General features: G+C 43.8%; 2 protein-coding genes and 1 long non-coding RNA gene across 6 annotated transcripts in view; 1 reads left to right on the plus strand and 2 right to left on the minus strand.

The window, feature by feature from the left end:
* Positions 1 to 19,692, plus strand: part of LOC138413539 (uncharacterized) — a 43,402-nt gene that overhangs the window by 17,811 nt on the left and 5,899 nt on the right. For 2 of the 3 annotated variants that reach the window (XR_011245904.1, XR_011245903.1), the window contains exon 3: positions 4,813 to 4,931. This is a non-coding gene — a long non-coding RNA (uncharacterized lncRNA). Of the gene's footprint in view, positions 1 to 4,812; positions 4,932 to 15,103; positions 19,681 to 19,692 lie in introns of those variants that run through there. The other variant, XR_011245902.1, reaches the window with a different exon arrangement.
* Positions 1 to 19,692, minus strand: part of znf385d (zinc finger protein 385D) — a 61,667-nt gene that overhangs the window by 14,198 nt on the left and 27,777 nt on the right. For both annotated transcript variants that reach the window (XM_069537532.1, XM_069537533.1), the window contains exons 3-4: positions 14,360 to 14,467; positions 6,452 to 6,620 (exon numbers count right to left, since the gene is read on the minus strand). In XM_069537532.1, coding sequence (XP_069393633.1) covers positions 6,452 to 6,620; positions 14,360 to 14,467 — 277 coding nt within the window. The remainder of the gene's footprint in view (positions 1 to 6,451; positions 6,621 to 14,359; positions 14,468 to 19,692) is intronic.
* On the minus strand, positions 10,144 to 13,453 carry LOC109641515 (tetraspanin-8). Its single transcript, XM_020105999.2, has one exon. It carries the CDS (start codon positions 11,120 to 11,122, stop codon positions 10,316 to 10,318), a length of 807 nt encoding a protein of 268 aa, XP_019961558.2. The 5' UTR covers positions 11,123 to 13,453; the 3' UTR covers positions 10,144 to 10,315.

Raw genomic sequence — 19,692 nt, forward strand, 5'->3', positions numbered from 1 at the left:
TCTCCTGTCTGACTGCGAGGGCTTTCTTTTCCGGCCCGCTGCTCGTGTGCAGAGAGACGAAAGCACGCGGTGTGGGTGAAGGGTGGCGATGGCGGGCGTCAGCCGGGGACCTGAGGAAGGAGAGTGTTGGGGTGGGGGGGGAAAGAAGCCAGAGCGAGCCTCCTGGCCGCCTGCAGCCGGCTCCATTGTGCAGCTGCTGTCAGTGCTGGCATGGCTCCCCTGACAATCTGCTCTTTAATAGCTAATATCAGGGTACATTTCCTCAGGCACTGGACTGGAACTGAGAGATGGCGGCCTGTGCTGTGGGCATTTCTCTCTCTCTCCCTCTTTCCCTTTCTTGCTCTGCCTCTACTCTCCCTGACGCTGCTGTAAGGACACACACACACACACACACACACACACACACTTGAAGTTGACAGGCAGCCGCTGAGTCATCCTGCTAATCTATACTATCTGGCTGCGTCCAGCTGTTCATCCATCTCAGAACACACAAGTTCAGCGATGAGGTAAAAAAAAACTCGGTGCAGTTTATGAAGTCCACCGTGAGATTACACGCCGGCTCAGTCTTTATTCCAGCACGATGCTTTTATTCTTCTGTGAGCAGATGCCTCCATGAAAACCAAACGACCGCCTTCCTCCACGTTGGTTTTCTCCATCACGTTGAATATGCAAAGTTCCGTCCCACAAATGAGAGGAACGTACGTTTTTCACAGGATAACGTCCGATAATCTTGATCTTAAATGCGTTTTATTCCTGGAAATACTTTACTCTTTGACCTTTATTCATTGAAATTGACGTTTCCCACGCTTTTAAACATCATCTTGTAATTCATTAAGTCACTTAATTGGGAATGAGAGTTTTTTAGACGCTGAGGACTCGATGTGAGAACGCAAATGTCCGAGTCAGTCGCTCCAGACTTTTTCTGGAAATCTTCCTGCAGCCCCCAAGTTAAATGTCTGGATGCCGACGAAGACGTCAATTAGGAAAGTCTGGACCCAATTTTCCGTAACTTATGTCTGAAAGCGGCTCAAGCTCCGGCTCTGCACTGTTTCTACGAGTCCTGGCGAATCCTGCGCGTGAATAAAATGTCTTCAGTGGCTGCAGGGACGGACGTTTTGTTAAGAAATAACAAAATAACCAGAATAAAGAAGATGATATCTCTGGTTCTGCTTCATCAATTTTGATCCATTTAAAATGAACGTAATTTGCATATTAAGCAACTTCCCAGCATGCACTCCTTGAGAGCGAAAACCCCCTCCGGAGACCCCCACCCCCACCCCCCTCCCCCAAGAGCAGGAGCCTCGTCTGTGAGGACGTCGTGTCACCTGAAGGACGCTCTCTTCAAACGGGAAAATGAAGAACATGTAAAAACACACAGGAACTTGTTTTGTCAAGTTCAGTGAATTTAATGAAGTCGGTTTCTTAAAACCCCTGAGACGACTGTAAAATTAATTAGTTTAGTTAAAAAAACCTCTCGAGGATCTTTATCTGCATTTCTGCCTGTTTTTTTATTCTTTGCTCATTTAAAAAATAAACTGTTTATAATTCAAAAAAACCCTCAAAGCTCAGACATTGTGGAGACGATGCTCTGGAGTTTTACTTTAATGTTATTTTATTCAAATTTCATCTTCCAAATACAGTAGAATAAAAAAATTGGCTAGAAGATGGAAATTCACAGTATTTTCTTCATTCCAATTTTAGTATAAAACGTTGCCACACTGAACATTTACCTCCGAATGTTATGTTGACCATGAAAAATGCTCCCGTGGTTTTCGATGAATATTAATATCTGATGATTACGGTTTCGTGGCATCGTTGAATTCATTTTTTTGGTCTCATGTGAGTGACTGGTTCTGATTATAACATCTGTTCACCACCGGTTTACATGGTTAGTAATGAAATCGCTCTCCTGCCGGGTCGAGTGTAACCGTGCATTTTTAACCACAGGCACATTTCATTAAAAGACTCGTAGCTCTGCCATTTTTATCTGAAGATCGATGCCGATTGGTTCGTGTTGTTCCTGAGAGTGAAGATGAAAAACGTACTGAACGTGACCGGTCAAATCCTTTGTCTGTTCCTTGATTTAATCGGAACAGTTTAGTTTTACCACGTGAACTGTAAACAAAGTGTATTTTTCATTAAAACTCACTTCCATGTTAGTGGATGAGAAATAAACCAAATTAAAAAGTCAAAATACACATTACATTGTGTTTCGATGACAGTTTCAGTCATTTTATCTTATTCTGATGTTATTGTCTAGTTAATCATACACACGTTACAATATTTTCTTTCAAACAAGCCTCTGGTTGAACAGGTTTGTTTTTTTTATTCCACCCACAAATGAGGTTTCTCAGTTTTCTGTTGTAAACGTTGAACAGCTTCAAACAAGCTATAACATTAATGTATAAACCTCTGAATACAGGCTTAAGTATAATACAAACATATAAACTATTGTACCCATTTCAGAGCCTCTGTGCTCTGAACGTTGAGTTTTTCCTTCATAAAATATTTTACAGTGCACAAAACAACAAAGCTGCTCCACGTCTGAATAGAAATAATCCCCCAGCTGTGGACCAATCATTAGAAAACAGCACTCGAGTGACACAATCAGGTGCGTTTCTGAAACAGAAATAAGAAATCATGTTGTATTGTTCCCAGCATTGTTGAGTTGTGCCTCGGAATAAAATTATTTCGGGGCAAATTTGTTTTTCTCCGGTAATTTCGGAGCAGAAACCGGCCTCGGTGAAGGAGCTGCAGCCTCCCTGTTGTTTGTGCCTGCGCTCACACGACCATTACTCTTCCCTGAACTCAACTTTTCATTAGAAATTAGGTTTGTTGCCACTGATACACCGTCAAATACTTCAGCCTCGCAGATAATGCAGCGTTTACCCGCCTCGACAATTAATTCTTCTGACATCCGAGCGCATTAATATTCATTACCCGGTGCCACTTGTGACAAACCGCCGCCCCCGCGCGCTGCAGATATGATAGTGAGATGCTGTAAAAATCTGCTCTTGGCTTTTTTTTGTTTTTTAACGGCGCTGAAATGATTAATGGCTTTTTGTGTGTTCTTGTTGTGACGGCCTGGTGTTGTAAGTTTTCTGCTTATGTTCAATGTGTTGACATGTTTCGCCTGAGTGCATGTTTGGTGTCAGGGCTGCGTGGAGTCCATGTGAAGCTGCAGCGGGCGGAGGTCAGGGTCTGAATCCCACCTGTGCTGCTGCGTACGAGGAGGAACGACCTCTTTGAGGCCCCGTTTACGTTATTATGTTTTTGTTTTTCAACGCGGTTTAAAAACTTACGCCTGAAACGGAAACGTTAGGAAACGTTGTCGGCACCGTTTTAGTTTGAAAACTCGACCTCATTGTTCGTCCGCCGCTCTTACTTGTCAATATAGCTGTTCCTCGTTTGTACTATTTCCTGTGACTAAGCAACTGCTTCCTGTTTACACCGTGTTTAAACACTTGTGTGGACGGAGATCGTTTTAAAAAGCAGTTTTAAAATGGAACCATATTAATATGAATGCAGTTTTAAGATTTAACCCTCAATCTCTGACAGTATCGTTTATTATTTGAGGAGACGTATGGCCTCGTACACTCAGGGCGATTTTCATTTTGCTCTAGTTTGCACATATATCTGATGTGAGGTTCACTCTTAAAACCTCCAGCTCCGCTTCTCCTGCTGTGATCATCCTCCCGTTAATTCAAGCCTTTTGAAATCCACACATTAAATGTTTGTGAAGCTCAGTCAAACTTTATTTAAAAGTAACACGAGTCGTCGTCGGTCTCAGTCGGAAAAAAAATCCAGTTTTCATCTTTTAATTTCTTTTTCAACGACAAATTAAATCTTCACAGTCGCTCAGGGGGATGACAGAAAAAAGGCACCGAAAAGACTTGGAAAATACACACTTCAATCAATTAAGTCCGTCTGCTGAAGCTTCATATTAACTTGAGGTTAACTTGCGGAATGGTTTTTCTCACAGAACAGGGACTGTGTGGATTATGTTACTCATCATCGCTTAAATTAGAAACTTGTCCAGTGTGAACAGGAGGAAACTGTTTTAACGTACGTCTGTGTTCTAGACTGATGTTCTGAACACTGTGTTCTGAACACAGGACACACGGGGCATTAAGGGCACGTGAAAATAATAAAATAATGATAAAACAATAATGTGAACTATGACGACTTGATTAGATTATTTTTTCTAAATTTCTGCCAGTTTTGTATCAAAATGTCCCTTTTTTTTATATTCTACTGTTTATTTTTCTTTTAATTTCACAGAAACACATTTCATCCTGACGTTTCGTGAAACAGCGCAGAGCCTCTCACGTGGCCGTTACAGTCGAATCACAAACCGAACCACCTCCACTCCGACAGAATGAGACGTGACAACGACCAGAGCTAAATTATCACAAGAATGAAATGAAACAACCTCCGATAAACTCTTTTACTTTGAAAGGCAGCAGGCAAAAACAACAATTTATAGTCACGACCTGAATTTGAAGCATTTATTGTGATTGGTTTTATTATCTACTTCTCTGTGTGTTTATCAACTCAGGTTAGTCTTGTCTGTCTCATATGTAGTATCATAGAAAGAATCTACACTGGATAAAGTCTGAACTGATGAAGCAGCAGAACACGATGTGAACTCAGCCTCGGTTACTTGACGCTTTTTGAAATATGCTGTTTTTCCAGCTATGAAAGTCAGTCAATAGTATTTTATTGTCACATCGATCCATTAACAAGATAAATATCTACAAGGTACTTTGTCCTTTTCCACACGAAACCCTAAATATTATGTTTCCTCTGAAGGATCCAGGTCATATTTCTACTGGGGATGAAGATTTCACTACTTCCCTGAGACCTGGAGACGTCCAAGATGGCAGCCAGAGTTCATATGACATCACCCGAAAGCCGAACGCTCTCTAAAGGTAAATGTGGACAAACTGCTGCGTAGATCCACTCAGTGAAACACGTGATATTTGTATTGCAGCTTGGGAAACAGTGCGGTAACGACGAATGGCTGCAAAGTGTAAAATTCAGCTGTTTTCTCACCGTTTTTTTTACGAAGAAACGTAGAAGAACGTCGTCGTTATTTTTAATATTCATGAGCTAAAATCACTAAACCTCCACGCTCCCTGTGAGATGTGATATAAATACCTGCTCGGGCATCTCAACCGTGAAACTGTTGCATTTTCACCTCAAGCAAATTTCATGTGCGAAGAGGTCGGACCCTGCAAAGTGGGTCACGGTCCACGAGGAGCTCCAGAAATGTGCTCCTGATTTAAACACTTGTGGAACGTTGGAAGAAGACATGGGTCGGGAGGTAAAAATCAATCCCAGAGCTCCACGGCTCAATGTGTTTCCAATTCCTTTAAAAAACGTATATTGTTACAGTTGAGGGGGAAGATTTTCATTGGGCCAATTTCATGACATAATAACCGGCAGCTTCTCGAATATTACAGCGGAGGAGACCGGGCTCCTCAGCAGCTCCGGCAGTTGCCAAAGACGTTATCCTCCGCAGAACCAGAATGCAACACAGCAGACTAAATCATTTAAAATAATATGCATCTGGTTCCTGTCAGGTGCTGGAGGTTGCGTTTAGATTTTGTTTTGTTTCTTTTCAACATGTCTTTAAGCAGCAGCTCCGCCGGGATTGGAAATCTTTTCCTGCAGACACCTGGCCGAGATAACCGGGTTTGATCGGCCACCTGGCTGCGACATAATGAGTGCGGAGTTTCACGGCGTCGGCAAACAAAAATGTGCACCAACAAAAATGTAATTAAAAAGCAGTGTGTTGCAAAGGCGTATATATTAAGTATTGGAGGAATGAGGAGCGCTTGGTTATATAAGTTGCGATGTGTTTGGCAAACTGCCACCGAACTGAAGAATTCAATTTGCCTGAAAAGAACTCTGCCGCACAGCGTTTCATCCAAATACGTCTGAAGCACTCGAAGGTGCAGTGAAGAGTCAGACATCCCGGCCTCCACCTGGCTTCATCACGCCACCGCACTGATGGCTTTTCAAGAGCTCCGTGTGTGTCTTTGTAACGTCAACGCAATGAATCACACAAGCGGTGCACCGTCTCCCCTCAGAGACATTCATGGTGTCGCACTCAAAATTAAACTTGAGCTTCTCTAAATCCAAGCAAAGCAAAACAAAAGAACCACAACGCACCACATCCAAAAGTGAACGAGCGGAGTTTCCATCGAAGCCTCCAGAACATATGCGAGAGCTCTGCAGCTCACCCCTCGTGCGTCCGACTGACCCGTGGTACGTGTCGTCTCTAAAACTTTGACATGTGAGCAGCGAGCCAGCAGCGGTCGGAGCGTCCAGCTCCTGCAGTGGTTGCGTGTTGTGTGCAGTGAGTGTAACGTGGTTGGAGGGAGGATTCATTCTAAACAGGAAAGACAACACAACAGAGCTTGTTGAGGAATGTTGAAACACAAACCTTTCCCGATGGTGCCGTTGGGGACCAGCGAGGTGTTGATCCCCTTGGCCATCTCCAGATTGTTGGTTTCCTTGGTGACGACTGAGCCTTTGAGCTTAGTCTTCGGAGTGTCCAGGGCTTTTAGCTTCTTGGCGTGTTTGGTCCCCTTGTAGTGGGCCAAGGCCTGGCTCTGTGAGGAGAACGAATAACGGCATCAGTCTGACACCGGAGGAGAAGCTAAACACAGGGACAGGATGAACGATGAAAACAGTCAGAGTCAATGAAGCAGACTAAATATAATTAGCGGGGGCTAGTTGACGTCTCGCAGTCCAGTAAAAAGCTGCCAATATTGATTTATTTTCTGCCAATTTTCAGAGAGAAAACTTCTATTGGAGTGAATCATATACCCAGCAACCATTGCTTCTTATAAGTTATTGAAGTGCTTTGATTCCGGATTCAATAAAAACTGATATTGAAGAAGTTTTCCAAAAGGCTAAAATAATTGTTCTAAACATTTTTTTTTGTTTCTTGCACCTGAACAAATGTTGAGATAACAAATTATATAAAAGTAGAAATAAGAATACTTGGATCTATGTATAATTCGGAAACTTGTGTGGCCCGTGTATGTTTAATTTATGTTGTGGCCGCCTGGTTGGAAGTCAGATCACGTCTTGCCACCAAGATTCACCTTCGGAACAGATTCATCCTGGCACACAGAAGTGGGACATATGCAAAGACTTTGAGCCGTCCTTGTTTACCTCCGCACACTTCCCTGCATACATTGCCCGTGGCAAGAACGAGGGTATCAGGGGGATGCAATTGCCTCTTGGAATAAATAAATGTGCCAACCACACGTCCCCCAACAGACATCTGTAAGCATCTGGGACAAAGACACAATTTCCGGTCGTATCTGCGCATAACAACGTAAGAACACATTGTTCTGGTTTCCTCCTCGGCTTTTTAGTATCTGTCGTTTGAGCAGGGGTGGGATTGTGAGAAACTGAACTCATGATCTTATTACAGAATGAGACAAGTCAAGAGGTTTCATCACAGGAGGAGAATGTGGTTGCTGTTTAATAGCTGAATCGACTTAAATGATTTTTTTTTACCCCTCATCCTCCGAAAAACCGTTTGAGATGAGGCGTCACTTTTTCAAACAGGGCGTACGTCTTCCTCTGGCACCAAACTGCCCACTTTGACCCACATCCATCACCCTGCAGGTCCCACGGACAGAACCGATTTTTCGCCATGAGACCCAGGTGATGTGGGATGGCTGCCGAACGTGACCACAGCAATAATTCATCTTTCATCAGAGCAATGGAGCGGAGGAATTGCCCAAACCCCAAGTCTGACACGGGCATGATTTAAAACACGGAAAGGAAATCATTTGTTTTCCTTTCAGGTCCTCAGTGGGGGGGGGAGAAAACCACTCTGAACGATAAACGTGAACCAGAACGAGCGTCAGAAGATGTTTAGCTTAACTGAGCCCTGTCGTTAGGTAGAAGATGTGTTGTCAGTTTGACTTCTCTCTTCAGGACTCACACATTTTACTGAACCTATTTTTTCAACTATTTGATATTTGTCCACAGAGCTTCCCTTCCCTCATCAACTCCACTTTGTAAACATTTTCTAGCCATTTTTACAAAGTCCTGACATTTTAATGACATTTAATTATGTTCTGCCCCCTCTGTTGGTCGCTTTAACCCTTATTAAGAACAATTCATGGATCTTAACGAAAGAAATGAGGCATGGGGGACTGACGTCTAAGAGTGAGTGTGAGTCGGTGTTGATAAAAATCTGGATCTAGCAGATTTAAATGTGGTCAAGGGGGGGGGGGGGGTTCTCAGCAGCTGTACTTCTTTTAACAACTTGGGCCAAACACCTTTAATGTGAAGCTGAGATAATGTGGTCTCAGTGGGAAACTATATGTCCAAACAATTCTGCCGAATGTACAGCACATAGAAGGGATTGAAAAGCTGTTAATCTCTTATCCCCAGAGTAAAGGTATACGTGGACAGGACATATGAGTACGCAGCATAACAAGCACTCAAAAAGAAAGAACACAACGTAGTGCGCAGTCAAAAGGAACAGGGTAAACAGGATGTGAGTCATTCCAGATTTGGTGTGGACGGGGTGTTGGCTATGAGGCGTAATTGGATTTGGACCGTGGGGTCTTGGGGGAGGTGTTCGCTCTGCCGAGTGACATTCTAGTTTAGGAAGCACAACAAGGTTAAATACAAAGTGTTTATCTTTATTATGAGATGTTCTGCTCGTTGTGACAAACCCACATTTACAGTTCAACCTAAACCGAGACACCATCCATCTAAACACTTGAATCCACGTGTCGCTGCACGGCTCTGTACAACAGTGTCGGCTCTCAGGCTTGTTTGTGAGCCGCTGTGGCCGATGAGATAAGTGCTAGCCTGCTAGCCAGCTGAGCTACAGCCAGTCAGTCCCAGCAGCTCCTGGACATTATTTTTTATGTTCTCTACCATTTTATCCCCTTTACTTCCTACATCAACATTTCTGCCTCCTGGCATTTTGTTCTCCATTGCAGTTAATTTCTGCAAATAAAAAAAAAAAAAAAGCTCCTGAAGATGGAAAACTAAAGCTTTCACACAATCAATGAGAAAATGTCTTTTCATCGAGGACGTTCCTGTTGCTGTTCGGAGGGAAAATTGTGAATTCAGACCAGTTTAAACAGATTGAAGCTATAAAACAAATCATATTTATTTATATTGAAAACTGCTCTCACAAAGCAGGAAGGTCATGATTTCACCATTTCTATTGTTGGTTGTTTTATTTGTTTGTAAAACTGCTTTCAGACATGAAGTGGACTTCAGAGACGTTCAGTTCTGGGAAAAAAACGATCAAATCGATTCCCCAGAAACTCGTTTCGGGAAGAAATCATTTCAATTTGCTGCAGATGCAGATCAGGCCTTTAACTTCGCATGTATCTCAGTAGGAGTTTGGTGAAGCTTGTTTGGATTTAAGGGGACTATATGGGTGGAGGTATGAGTTCTACTGAGCACCATCAATACTTAAATACTAATCTTCAGACCCACGTTGTGTAAAAGGAGGATGAGCCGGCTTCTTCTTTTCTTTTTTGTTGAACAGTTTAGTCATTTTTTTCTCATCTGAGGATTTAATCATTTCATTTGTGGAGTCACTAACATTTGTGGTACTGCAGGAGTTTATGCACCAGTTTTAGTCGGTGATAAATCTTTATGAACCACATTCACGGAGAATACACCGAGCGGACAGTTGTATCATAAGGATGCATGTTGCGTAGAGACGGTGTCCTCCGAGCACGTAAATTAAAGACAACAGTAAAACAGATTCTACAGGGTTATTCACCTTATAATGAGCCAGTCGTTACATCACTCCCACTCATGCCAAAAACCCTCCCATGAACATTCTTGCGGATTAACTACTACCCCCAGCACAATCTCATCGCACTTCAAGGGGCCTCTGGTCATTGTTTTTACCCATAACACCCGGGGAGCCTCTGTGGCCCCATACACGCCGGATGTGTCTGTATCTGTGGGGGTTGGGGATTATATCAGGTATCATGGGAAGGAGCGGGAGACTGATTTGTGCAGGTCGAACATGAGACCTGTTCAAACACGTTCACAACTTTTTCTTAGTCAAATGAGTAAAAATGAAAGATTTCCCTCGGAGTTGTTCCACAAAATAGAAAAATATACATGGAGTACGTTGAAATTGTTGTATTTCCAGTTTTATAGTCAAGTTAAAATCTACACAATATGCAAACATGGGTAAGAACTTAAAGAGGTTGAAATGTACAGTGACGCTCAGTTCAGACAAAAAACACGATGAGCATGATGGTCCGTCCTTCACTTCTGTGAACTTGTGAGAAGTATTCTAAATGATGCTTCCTCCCTTCTTAGCGCAAACTTGAACGCATACGACTGATGAGAAAATCATGCCCAGAAGCATCAAGATGCCAAATCCAAACGCAACCCCGATGAGGGTGTGTGACACTCTGTCCAACCACGTCATGAGGTACTTCATGCACGGTGTGGAATACACCTCACGTCCGTCCACAACAGTGCAATTCCTGGAGGTGTCCGTGCAGTTACAGGAGTTGGGCACTACCGTGGAGTTTCCCCAGTCGAGGGGTCCGACAAAGAATCCGCAGCAGGAGCCGCTCCTCTCCAGCTGCTGAAGCGACTCCTGGACGTCAGCCGGCGCCGCGCTCAGCGGCAGCAGCTCCTTGAGGTGCTCCTTCACCACCTCCTGGGCGGCCTCGGTCCTCGACAAGGCTCCCAACACACCCACGGCAAACATCATGAGAAGCACGGAGAGCAGGCCCACGAAGAAGAGCGTCAGCAGGCAGCGGTCCTCTCGGAGGGCTCCACAGCAGCCCAGGAAGCCCAGGATCATGGTCACGGCACCAACAAACACCAGGAGGTTTATGGCCGGGAGAACGTCGTCTGTGATCGGGTAGTCGACTTTGTTGCTCCTGGCGTGTACGGATAAACTGAGAATAGTGATTCCACCCACGAAAAATATAAAGTTGAACGTGAAGAGCAAGTACTTGATGATCTTGTTGACCGCCATGGTTCCCTCTCCAGTCGAGTCTGAGCTACTGGACCACCGGGGGCTTGAATATAACAAGGGAACCGAGTGGGTGGGAACTTTTAAGTCATTCACATTATCGGGGGTCATGCTTAGCGGGTGAGGGGCCACATTGTTGAAAGCAGGGCACAATGAAAACTGACCTTGCGAGAAAACTTGCTCAGCCAGTTTTGAATGGTTTCCAATGACACCACTTCCGGATGCTGTATAGCAGCAGGGAGGGCTGAAGCATTGCTCTGAGATCGTAAACCTGGTTCTACGGAATATAATGGATTGTGTTTCTTTTCAAATCAGACACTCAGGAGCCACATGAATTTAAGTTAGGGGGTAAAAAGATTCCTCCGGCATGAGGAACAGCAAACGAGCATTAAATTCAATCAGGCTGCAGCGAATTTTACACATTTAAAGACATCAGTTCCCCAAATATTTGTTTTCATTAATAGCCATTGATTATTCCCTGGGAACACAATAAAAAATATATCTCACAATGTTAAAGAGAGTGATAAACGATTCCTGGATCCACCCCCCTGACTCATCCCACATCCTTCCACCAAGTTTCAACTCCACCCGGTGGTTTTTATGTAAACAACCCGTCAAACAGACAGAGGTGGAAACAGAAGGTCAAAATTGGGAAACTTAGCATTTTTCTTCTTGTCTTTCGTAACTCTTCACAAAATAATAAAGTAAAAACGAAATATCTGCTGTTTTAACCCACCAACAGAAATCATATTAGGGTTTGATATATGGAGAATAAAGTTTTTTTTATTTTCATTTTAAAAACAACTGACATTTAAAGTGGTCAAATACAGAGAAATTTGCATCAGATGCTGAACTGAATAAAAAAAAAAACTGCTTCATTTACAAGAACGTGAGTAAAGATGAAAAAATGAGGGAAGCTGAGTGAACGTTGATGATGTAAACAGGTAATAAAGAGTGGATCAGATGACTCACGACTCAAATTACAGCCTTCAGTCCCGTTAATGATCCTGACTCACGAACACGCCCGAGTCCACTGAATCAGTAACGTCTTTTAAAAACAGAAAATCTTTTCTCCCTCAGACTTCAGGGCGTAGAGTCTGTTTGCAAACCAGCGTTAATGCTCTGAGCAGCACGGATCAGTATTTAGCAGTGATGGTTGGTGCTCTGCATCATCTCTCAGTCCGAGCTGCAGTTTCACATCACGATAAACAGTCACGCGGGGAAATTAAGACACCGACTCGTATGAAAACTAAAAACCTCCCGTCTCCCCTACCTGTTGATTGACAGCTAAACGCAGCCTCTCTCTCTAATAAAGCTTCAGAATTAACAGCTGATCTACAGCCGACATATTCACCGAGACGGATTTCAGCGTGTAAAACATAATAACCTCACGATGAGTAATCACTGACAAATTCATTGTTAGAAATTGATTGATTACTCCTCTAATGAAAGAGCGATGGCGCCGCTGTTCAGGGACGCTTCAGATTTAACAACACGCAGCAGTGGCAGTGATTTTCTTTTCAGATTTTTTAAAAATGGCTCTCAAAAAATTATGGAAATGAGAAGCAAGGGGAAACAGAAACCCTTCCGCTCGTCCACCGGCTCAATTAAGCCAGTGATTATTAATTCATTTCATTAGCTGGTATTGTGGGAACTGTTTGTAATCTTTATCTCCTTCCTGTCATCGCTTCTGAGGACACGATGTGTGTTACTCAAATAAGCTGTTTTCAGAAGTGGATTCTGGAAAATGTCTGGAGTCTAGAGTTTGTCTTTCACACCTGAAGCAGGAAAAGCTTATTTTCCAGTTCTGCCTTTGTCAACTCTGCAGAATTTTATTTTACGAAGATTCAGGTCCGAAAGTAGCTCATGAGCGCTAACAGTTCTGAAAGCACCAAATTGCAAAAACTCATAGTGGACAAGTAGTAGAAAATCCTCAGAAGTATCCACAGTAATAATTCTTAGTTTGTTGATTCTGGATTTCTCCTCGTGCTTCTGTTCACTTCAATTTGCCTGTTTTTTTGAGTTTTAGTATTTTGGATTTCCAGAGATATATTTGTAATTTTTGGATTCAATATTTTTCCTGCTCCTCCTGTTTTTTTGTTTTTATTTGTATGTTTGCAAAACCAACATACGACAAATGAACAGGGTTGAAAACACAACTCGAGGAAATGGAGGAAATACGACACGTCACCGTTGAACAGCTGCCAGCGCTTATCTCCACCCCCCGTTGTTTCATCGTTGTTGAGATAATCATACCTCTCTCACTTTGAATGGATTTCTGCCGATCGCTCCCTGATTCCTTTTACATTTTATTTGTCATGCAAAGAAAACAATCGCCCGTTTAACACATCCCCCGCACGCACACACACACACACACACACACACTGGGGTGTGACCTGCAGAGATAACAACCCGTTAACGTCCCAGCTCCCAGAGGCCGGTCACTTCATTATCTACTGTGACGTGATCATTCCCCTCGAATCAAACATCGAGCTCACTCTTTGTTCCACTGTTGTCTCTCCTGACTTGTGTAGACTAGATGAATGGGCGGCGGAGGAGCCACCCCCCCCCCACCCACCCAGTATCAATATACATTATTTTTTTAATTAACAGAGCGGTTTGTTAGAAACTCCAAAACACGATGAATTAGTGAAGAAGAACACGTTCATGGTTTCCTGACTATCGAGCCCAGCCTCGTCCGTTTGTGCTTGTTAAACACCAACAGGGTTTTCTGTGGCTTCAGTGTCTTTGATGCCAGGAATTTAAATCAATTATCTTTACGTGTTTAAATATGAAGTAAGTCCCGTTGTTTTAACAACTGGTTGAACTTCTTTAAGTCGTCATTGTGGAGGAGGGGATTTGTTTTTTCTGTCCTGATGCGACCGTCATAGTTTCCTCTTTTGTTTCTTCTGTGTTTTTCTCTTTTCTAGTCTTGATGACAACTTTACATGTAAACCACAGATTGATGGTACAAAACACTGCACATGACGTTGAGGGACATATTAATCATTTTGCACACATTTAGTCAAAGAATTGTCAAGTTGAAAAGTTGCCCTGATGAAGTTAATGGATCATCAAAGTCAGTGTGATTCATCCTTTGAGGGGCAGGAATATATTTGCAGATTATTTCATGGCAATCCAACAGTTTGACATATTTCAGTCTGGACAACGGCAGACAGACGCTGGCATCCACAGCCAAACTGCAGAATTTAACTCATTTCTTTTCTTTCTGCACCGCTCACACAAACCACATTTCTTTTTGAGGTTGTCACGTTGTCGTGATGTATTTCTGGTTTGGCGTGAATACATGTGACTTTTCATCTTGAGCGCTGTGGAAAAGTGTCTCACCTGTGAGTTAAACCTCAGCTGGCAGACGCTGCAGGAGACGTGCTTCCTCTTGGCGGTGGGCGGGAGGCCGAGGGTGTGATGGAGGACGGCTTTCTGCACCGGGTCCATCTGGAGGACGGAGAGAGAGAGAGGGAGTGAGAGAGACAGGCCAATTAAAACAGTGCTAAAGCTGACCTGTAAATCAGCCTCGCTCCTCCATCAATCAGCGGCTGCAAAGAGAAAGCAGGTTGCTCCGAGTCTCTTGTAGGCGATTGCAGCTCAGACATTAACACAGACGAGCAGGAAAATGAATTCCCCATGTGCGGCCTGCAGGCGTCTTTTAACATGAGGATATTATTGTGGTGGTCGGAGGCGCAATCCCACCAGTGAACACTCAACGCCACTGGTGCTGTTTCATTCAACTGAATTACTTCATCCTGCCGACTAGTATCGATCTTACTCAGCCGACAAATCATAGCGCTGCATTTGTTCCCACATGACCAGTGAGTTGAACATATATTAATGTCTCTTTAGTTTCCGCGGCAGCAACAAATAAAACAAAACAAACAAATATACAGTCGCAATATCCCGATTTTTAAGAAGACGATTATTAATATTACACTCACAGAATAATGCAGGGTTAAAATCCAGCACCTCAAACGCAGGAACTATCTGGTTCACCCTCCAACGTGCTGAGTGATTAGCTATGAGGGTGGAATTAATAATTATCGGGCTCCCTTGTTTGGTGTGTTTGTGGTGACTCAGCTTTGAGGAGCGAACACGTCGGCCTCCTGAGAAAAGGCTCAACAGGCGCCGCTTGGCCGGGGAAGGTGGACGGTGGAAGGTGCGGGCGCCGCGTGGGAGGATTAATCCACACTGACAACTGTTCGGCAGAGGGAGGTCACACTGATGCTCTGCTGTCACTTTCTGTGGACGATGTTTGACTGAACCAGAGCCGCTCTCATTATTTAGGGGTTTTCAGAAGTATGAGAGTGTAGAGGGAGAAGAGGTGTGAGATATTCTCAGTTGGAACAAATGTGAGATGCTGTGCTACATAAATAAAATAAATAGAAACTCAGGAATCATGACATGAATGTTTTTCTCAATATTGGAAAAAGTTTGCGCTCTAATGATCATTGACAATGATAATTGTGATTTCTATCAGTTACTCGTCCCTTTCAAGACACATTCTATACATTTGATTTGTTTTTATATATATTAGAATATTTGACTTGAGATAATTAGATAATTAGATTTCTACGATTATACGTTTATCGAGTAAACGTATGTTAAATGATCATCGGCGCTGAGTTAAAGAGAAGTTGATTCTATCCTCTGGCCTCAGGCAGGACGGTGGGATCAGACGGGAGGAGCAGTAATCGGGTGCAGGTGATGGTAATGGATGAACCGCTGCAGCAGCTTTTGGCAACAGAGCCGATCGCACATAGACTGACTGAAAACAGCTCTCTGTGTTTACACCGTGGGTTCATCCCAAGTCCCTTAACTGCAACCACGTGTCCCCCGCTTAGGTCTCTCCCCCGCGTCCCTCCCACTGCAGACGTGAGGAGAGATTCAAGGGGAAGATGAGAGGACAGGATAAGAAAAAAAAAACTTGAAATGAAAGGTCTCCTCCTCTGAACTGTCATGTGAAGTGACTGTCTGCGTCTGATGATGTCGACGCTGCTGAATCAGCTGTCACCAACTTTTGACGTCTCACAGAAACTGCTCTCTGTCTTTGCGCTGTTCTCAGATCAGTCAAACCACAGCGTGTAAATGGGTGAAACTTCGGAGCAGCGTGTTTTTATAAATCTGTTGATTTATCGACTGCTATTTGGTTTGCAGATTCATTCACTTATAATTCAGGTTGCAATTAGAATCTCCTATGATTTGCAGTGATGACTTACGAGCACTGATTTGCGGAAAGTGGAAATATAAATATTTCTGCCATTAAACTTTCATTTCTGGAAATTACAACAGTGAAAGTAAAAGACATAAAAGTCTTGTTTTTCTCTAATGCACTGTAATTTATTGATTGAATGTAAGTTAATGGGCAGTTTCAGATCCAGTCCTTCGCTGCAGAGTTCAACCACTGACATATTTCCAATAAAGGGTCCTGTTGATCTGATAAAAGACGTCAGGAACCGAGTCGTGACCCTCCAGGCCGACCCAGAGGGGCCGAACAGTGGTTTTCTGTGCTCAGTAAAACTATGAGGACCAACAGACTGGAACGGGGAGCAGTGACGGAGAAAAAGTAAATCTCAGTAAATGCAGGCTGAACAGATAAAGACTGTTATTGAGAAATAGAGGCAGGTTCAGGTGAGGAAAGATAGAGACGATAAATCCTCGCACTCGTGGACTGTGACTCAGAGTGACGAGGAGGAAGAAGAGGGAACTGGTTCTGACGAAGCAGACGGAGAAGTTCAGGTTGAGATAAAGGATTCATTCAACACGTTTTTTAATTTTTAAACTAAAATAATCTCCGTCCGCATTGAATTTAGAGACAGATTCAGGCTCCGGGGACCTGCGGAGGATTTTGGTCCTGACTTTCTCCAGATCTTTTCTTTCACACGCGAACAAGCAGCGAGAGATTCTCCACACGCGTCGTGGGGATATTGAAATGAATTGCTGGAGTTATGTGCTCATATAAAATTTAATAAAAGCCAATAAAAAAAGATTGTTTTGTTTTGAGGAGAAAGGCGCATTAATATTTCTCTTGAGCTCCACTTATGTAAAAATGCTTTTTCAGTAAGAAGCTTCTCTCCTGGTCGACTTTGCTCTCGTCTTCTATCACTTCTGTCTGTTTCTCCCTCGGAATGTAAATCTCAAATATGATGTAACCGTTGTTTTCAAACAGTTCACTTTTCATAGATTGGTTCCAGTAGCAGTCTCACATGAATCACTCAGTGTTTGTTTGCAGCGGTGCACTGTTTCACTGGGTGGGTGTTGTTCACACACTTAGGAACCACCGAGGTACTCGACATGAAAGAGTTTGAAAAAAAATGACTGAAACGGAGATACTTCTGCTGGGGAGGACGATAATCTGTGGGTATAACAACCAAGCTGTACGACCCACCTGGGGATCGAACCGCAATCTGCTAAAGTTTGGACTAGAGATGTTCTGACATCAGAAATACTTTTGACACTTCAGCAAAACTGCTCGGGTGGACATGTGCGAGTACGTACGCACCAATGATCGAATAACTGATCAAACTAAATTTACCAGAAACGTGAAAACTTGAAGAAACGTCAGTGTGAGAACAGCGATCTAAAATGTTGTTTGGAGAAACCTGACGTGTAATTTGACTTTTTATTTTGGTCCGTGTCCCGTATGCTGACGAGGAGGAGGAGGCGGGGGTTTATGACCTTCACTGCAGCCAGCCACCAGTAGATTTTAAACACGGGCGACTTCTCAAACGTAAAAGCTTCTAATTACGATATGGATCAAATGACCACAGAGAATTATCACCGGACTCTGTGCGTGCCCTCAGTTTTATGGAGCGTTTTAGAGTCTTTCAGCTCATTGTTTTGACTTTACAGCCTTATGCACCTTTTACTGCAGCGGTTCCGTCTCGCTGCTTTCATCTGCATTGTTTCCAGCTGCAGCCGGCCGCAAAAGTACTCTGATAAAACCTCCGCATGCTACCTGGTCAACAGCAAACAAAGTTAGCGACGAGTTGCTAAACATGGAGGAGCGTCGAGCTGCTGAATGTGAAGATGTTTCCTTCAGGAATCTGTAGAAATGGAGGTGAAGAAAGGGAATAGTGAACTTAACTGCAGATGAATGCTGGCGTGTCTGCTGGATAAATTTATGAAATGAAATTTACGAGGTGATAATGTGTCACCTCAGCCTTTACCGCCGCATTAACATAAAAATATTATTTGGTTGTAAGTCGTTCACTTTCTCTCTGAGAGGAATTTAGATGGAACTGAAAGTCACAGAGTTAGATTCTCTACTAAATGTTTCTACTTCAGTGATTATTTGCAGTTACCCTGATATTGGCACATTAACATACACACAGACAGAAGAGTGGAGCGGATACTGTGCTAATAGAAGCTTTCACAGCTTTAGCAGTTTGACCCTCACACACCTACACCGGCAGGGTTATCATTATCAGCTTTTAACTGGGAACGCATTAGTAAAATAAACAGTTTGAGCGGAGCGTTTTTAAAGTGGACGATATGAGGAAGGAAGCTCTAGAACACGAGAGGTGCCGCTATCAGATCCCAGAGTTCATATCGCTCTCATATTAAACACATCTGTTCTCTGCTTCACTGATTTATACTCTGTGCAAAATCAGCATTACAGAAAACGCTCCGCACCAAATATGTGGGCAATGTCAGAGAGGCAGGAGCGGCCGATGCTCGCTTCTTCAAGTGAGATGCACTTGGTGATGCGCAGCGAAATGTGCAAAGAGATCAGCCGCTCGCCCCGAGAACACGGAGGAATTTGCATGATGTTAGCGGAGCAGGGGCTCTCCTCCGCCTCCGGCCTGACACACAGTTGCTGAATTGGAGAGACAGAGAGCGTTACGCAACAGTCTTCTTTTGTACTGTAAATCTCACCCAAGATTTTTGGAAGCGAGAGGAGGTTGACACATGGAGTTGGCCCCGGCTCGCTGGCAAGGGGGGGGAAACACAACAGCAGAGAAGCAGACGCACTGCAGCCTGCTGGGAAACTGGGGCCTGAGCTCTGGAAAGCTCACGCCAGTTAAAAACATCTGGGCCACAAGAGAATGGATGACCTCTTACTAGAAACACGCACCGGGACAGAAACATGTTATTTCTCCCTCGCTCTGCTGAGAGAGGAATCTAAAGCGATGAGACCACGAGACACCATCCTGCAGAATGATCACAAGACACATTAGTTCTCATTCGTGGAAACATCATTAATCACTGGGTATAAAGTGGTGAGAGAAGGATTGAAAATTCTCAGCTTGAATTTATTCCGCTGTGCTATTCTAGGCAGCGTTGCTAATTTACCCACAATTCAGCGCCAAAATTCCACCACCTCTTGTGCATCTTCGAGAAATCCCCCTGTCATGTAGCATTTCGCTGCCTCGCTGCACTGAAACACGACGTGTTCAGGCCTCGTGTGCAGAGAGCAGCTGCGGCGCCAGGGACGTGTTAGTCCCCGAGCTGCCACCCACTCCACATGGGCGGCGCCTGCCGGGGACGGAAATGTCGCCAGGGCAAATGTACCGCGACACACATATTATCCACGTGCAAACACACAATACCTTCCCCCCACGCACGCCGCAGCGGATCACATGTGCCGGGCGCTGAGCTCACAGCGGTGCACAGAGCGGCGTCTCAGGCTGCAGCACTTTCAGCTTTGAAATCACTTCCTGCATTTT

The sequence above is a fragment of the Paralichthys olivaceus genome, chromosome 13 (assembly GCF_024713975.1).
Source record: "Paralichthys olivaceus isolate ysfri-2021 chromosome 13, ASM2471397v2, whole genome shotgun sequence".
Lineage (NCBI taxonomy): Eukaryota > Metazoa > Chordata > Actinopteri > Pleuronectiformes > Paralichthyidae > Paralichthys > Paralichthys olivaceus.